Raw genomic sequence first — 4311 nt, forward strand, 5'->3', positions numbered from 1 at the left:
GAAGGCTGAGGCAGGAGAATCATTTGAACCTGGGAGGCCAAGGTTGCAGTGAAACAGGATCCTGCCACTGCACTCCGGCCTGGGTGACAGAGTGAGACACTGTCTCAAGAAAAATAAAAAACTGGGGAAGGATTGGCATAGAAAGCCATTAGCTGGGCTGTCTCCTGTCCTCTCTTCGGTCCCAGCTTGTGTGATCATGGTTGAGCTTGCTGGCCAAGCCTGTCATTCCAGGTGACAAGAAGGCCTTTTCAGGGCAAGAGTGACCTGCAGCCACCCATGGTTGGCAAGGCCGAGCAGCTCCAGGTGCAGCTGGAGATGAAAATGGTGATGGGGGCAGCCCTGTCATCTTTACAGGGAACCTGACGTGGCAGGCGGGCAGCAAGCTGACCTCTCCACATCGCTGAGCCATTTGCTGAGTGACCAGGCCCACATGACAGGTAGGAGATGAGACCTCTTGTGCCCCGTCTCCTCCGTGAGCAGGCTAGGATGTGGTACAAATGCCTCCTGATCGTTCTTATCACCCCAGCCTCTCAATATCAACATCCCATCTAAGGACAGATGCAGGATCAACATGAGTCCCCAGAACCTCCCAAAACTTCCAACTGCCCCCACAAACCTTAAAATAGCAGATTTCGGGGTTTTATTCTCATCCATGATACGAAACACATGTAACATTTTGACCTAAAATACACGGGGCATTTAAAACACACACACACAGGCTGAGCAGGTGCTGGCCCTGTGCCAGAGCCAAGGTGGTGACGCCTGGGTGTGCCACTTATGTGTTCTGAAAGATTCCAAGATAAGGACAGGAGCTGGAGCTGGGGGCACTTGGAGCGGTGGCTGTTGGCCACCTCCTGTGGGTGCTTGGGAGTCATAACAGCTGGCCCATTTCCACCTGTGTGTTCTGGATGACCTTCAGTGTTGCAGAAGCTTCAGAAGGTGAAATTTACTCAACAACCCATGATGTGTGGTTAATTCTTTTGTCATTGGTCCTATTTGATTTTCATTCTTTTTTTTCTTTCTTTTTTGAGACAGTCTCACAGTGTTGCTGGGACTGGATGCAATGGTGCAATCTTGGCTCACCACAGCCCCTGTCTCCTGGGTTCAAGTGATTCTCCTGCCTCAGCCTCCCAAGTAGCTGGGATTACAGGTGCCCACCACCACACCTGGTTATTATTATTATTTTTTCTTTTTTTTTTTTGTATTTTTGTAGAGACTTGGTTTCAGTATGTTGGCCATACTGGTCTCAAACTCCTGACCTCAGGAAATCTGCCGGTCTTGGCCTCCGAAAGTGCTGGTATTACAGGTATGAACCACTGCACCTGGCCTTATTCTATTTTATTCTTGGGCCAAGCACAGTGTCCCATGCTTACAATCCCAGAACTGTGGGAAGCCAAGGCAGGAGGATTGCCTGAGCCCAGGAGTTCAAGACCAGCCTGGACAATATAGTGACACACCTGTTTCTACCAACACACACACACACACACACATTAGCCAAGGTGGTGGCACATGTCTGTAGTACCAGCTACTTGGGAGGCTCAGGTGGGAGGATCGATTGAGTCTGGGAGGTCAAGGCTGCAGTGAGCCATGATCAGGCCTGTCCGTGGCCGGTTGTGCAGGGCACAGGTGTTGACTCTTCAAGGAGCCTCCAATCCCAAGACCCCTGGGGTATCCCGAGTCCCCTCTTTGCCTGGGGTTGGGGGTGTTGGTCCCTGGGGGCTGACCTTTCACCTGCCTGCTCTCTGTCCCTGCAGCACTGCTGGAAATGAAGGAGGAGGATGGACGGTGGGTGGCCGCCCTGGGTGCCGAGCTCTTCATGTCAGGGCTGGCGGGGCTGCGTGCCCTTGGCCTGCTGCAGCAGTGGGGCCAGCCCTGGACCAACTCCCTGAGGATCCAGTACAGCCTCCTGGGTAAGACACCACATGCCTGGCTGCGGGGCAGGTGGAGGTGGCAGGGCCTGCCCTGCTTCCTGTGACTGTGGCTCTGTGAGCAAAGATAGGCTGTCATCACAGGATTTTCCATTAGTCATTCTGTGGGCTCTGAGTAGGACTTAGTATCTGCTCATTTAAAAAAAAAGTATGTCTGTTGAGGAGATATTGATCCATCTCTTAAGGCCTACCCATGGTCAGGTTCCAATGGAGTGACAGGTGAAGCAGAGCACAGTGCTGGGAGAACACAGCTGAGGCCAGGCTGGGCTGGGCCCTCCTCCTCTTGGAGCCCTGGTGGAGGGCTGCCTGGCAGAGGAGGGCAGGGGTCCCTTAATCGATCCTCACAGCTCAGGCAAAGCAGCCAGTGCACCAGTGCGGCACCAGCCAGAGACTGCAGACACAGAGTGGCTCAGATAGTGCCTACAGGCTGGAGCTGGGCCACGAGCTCCACTGCACACAGACCCCAGCCTTCAGCCACAAGGTGGGTGCCCAGGCCAGGTGGGACATTGAGAGAGAGCGCCAGAGTCTGGCAAGTGGTGATCTGAGTACCCTGAGCTCACCCCCAAAGAGATGAACTTGCTCCCAATATCATAGCCATATAGGAATGGATCCAGGGCTGGCACTTCAGCCTCAGTCTTATGTCTATTCATCCAGGGTTGCTACAGCCCAGGAGGCAGAGGTTGCAATGAGCCAAGATGGTGCCACTGTACTCCAGCCTGGGCAACAGAGTGAGATCTTATCTCTAAAATAAACCAATAATTAATTTAAAACAAAACAAAACAAAACAAAAAACAAGGCCAGATGCAGTGGCTCACGCTTGTAATTCCAGCATTTTGGGAGGCTCAGGTGGGTGGATAGTGAGGTGAGGAGTTCAAGACCAGCCTGCCCAACATAGTGAAACCCCATCTGTACTAAAACTACAAAAATTAGCCAGGCGTAGTGGTGGGTGCTTGTAATCCCAGCTTCTCCAGAGGCTGACGCAGGAGAATCACTTGAACTGGAGGCTAGCTATGGGAAGCACTGGGATAAAGGCAGCAACAAGAGGTATCTCTGTGTCAGCCAGACCTTCAAGAATGACTCAGGGCCCTCCCTGAGCAATCACTTCATGGAGGTAAGCCCAGCTACTTCAGCAGAGCCATGCCCTGTGAGTCCAGCATGGACGGCAGGAGCTAGGGAACCCCTCATGGCCCTCTGGCCCTGGCTGCAAGGATGTAGACAGCTAAAACTCAGCCTTGGTGACTTTCCCTTTTGCATCTCCAGCCCCAGGTCCCCAGGGGTGAGAAACGCTTGTCACAGTGCCAAGGACTGGAAGGAGGGCTTGGGAAACACAGATTTCCAACCGTAAAAATGCATTTTGGAAACAGCAGTTCGCTTTTAGTTTTTCCCGGAGTGGGGGTTCTTTTGCTGAGTTAGGAAAGATGGTGTGCTCAGCAGCTGAACAGGTGGTGGTTCTTCTACAGCATCCATTTAACTTTGTACATTTTTTTTCCTTTTCATATACAGTCCTGCAAATGGTGGTGGTTTCTCTCTTTTTTTGAGATGGAGCCTTGCTGTGTCACCGGGCTGGAGCACAGTGGCACAATCTAGGCTTACTGCAACCTCTGCCTCCCATATTCAAGTGATTCTCCTGCCTCAGCCCTCCACGTAGCTGAGATTACAGGCATGCACAATGCCTGGCTCATTTTTGTATTTTTAGTAGAGGTGGAGTTTCACCATTTTGGCCAGAATGGTCTTGATCTCTTGACCTCGTGATCCACCGGTCTCAGCCTCCCAAAGTGCTAGGATTATAAGTGTGAGCCAACGTGCCTGGCCTAACGTTCATTTTTTTGTGGGCTGCTGTCTCATTCTTACAATGTCTCCAAGCTAATATCCCTTATGCCTGCTGCCTCAGTTTCTTCAGTCCTCCACCTGCTTTGAGTGTACAGCCTTGTTTCTGTGAAGCTCACTGCCACAGGGTTTCTTTCTAGTTACACGATGAGCTCTTTGTGGCTGTGTGGTTGTTAAATTCTCACGGTGGCTGCCCCGACTGCCCTCCTGGCAGGACTAGGAACTTCTGGTCTCTCCCCATCCTGGGCTAACATCCTGCCCAATGCCAGGGTGGGCATCCCTCTGACTGGCTGTTGAATGTCACCTCCATATCTTCTCCGCTGTGCCAGAGTCCCATGGCCACCCACAGGGCAGTGAATTTGGAAGAGTGCTGTTCGTGCCTGTCATTGACTACAGTGAGAGGAGGCAGGGCTTTTGGCACAGGGAAGGGGGCCAGGGCAGAGTCTAGGGGAACCAGGGCCAGCACCCAGTGTCCTCTCCGAGTCCCTGCACCTTCACACGGGATGCATTTGGCTGTCCCAGCACTATGTCACCCAGGGTGTTTAGTGGGGCTGCC

The 4311-nt window shown here is 52.6% G+C and overlaps 1 protein-coding gene across 1 annotated transcript; it reads left to right on the forward strand.

Moving 5' to 3' along the window:
* Nucleotides 1–396: 396 nt before the first annotated feature.
* LOC116546837 lies at nt 397–2681 on the forward strand. Its single transcript, XM_032272980.1, has 3 exons — nt 397–437; nt 1755–1910; nt 2276–2681. Exons 1-3 carry the CDS (start codon nt 431–433, stop codon nt 2500–2502), a joined length of 390 nt encoding a protein of 129 aa, XP_032128871.1. The 5' UTR covers nt 397–430; the 3' UTR covers nt 2503–2681.
* Nucleotides 2682–4311: the final 1630 nt, after the last annotated feature.

Source organism: Sapajus apella, unplaced genomic scaffold (genome assembly GCF_009761245.1).
Source record: "Sapajus apella isolate SASKATOON/1434 unplaced genomic scaffold, GSC_monkey_1.0 scaffold1495, whole genome shotgun sequence".
Classification (NCBI taxonomy): domain Eukaryota; kingdom Metazoa; phylum Chordata; class Mammalia; order Primates; family Cebidae; genus Sapajus; species Sapajus apella.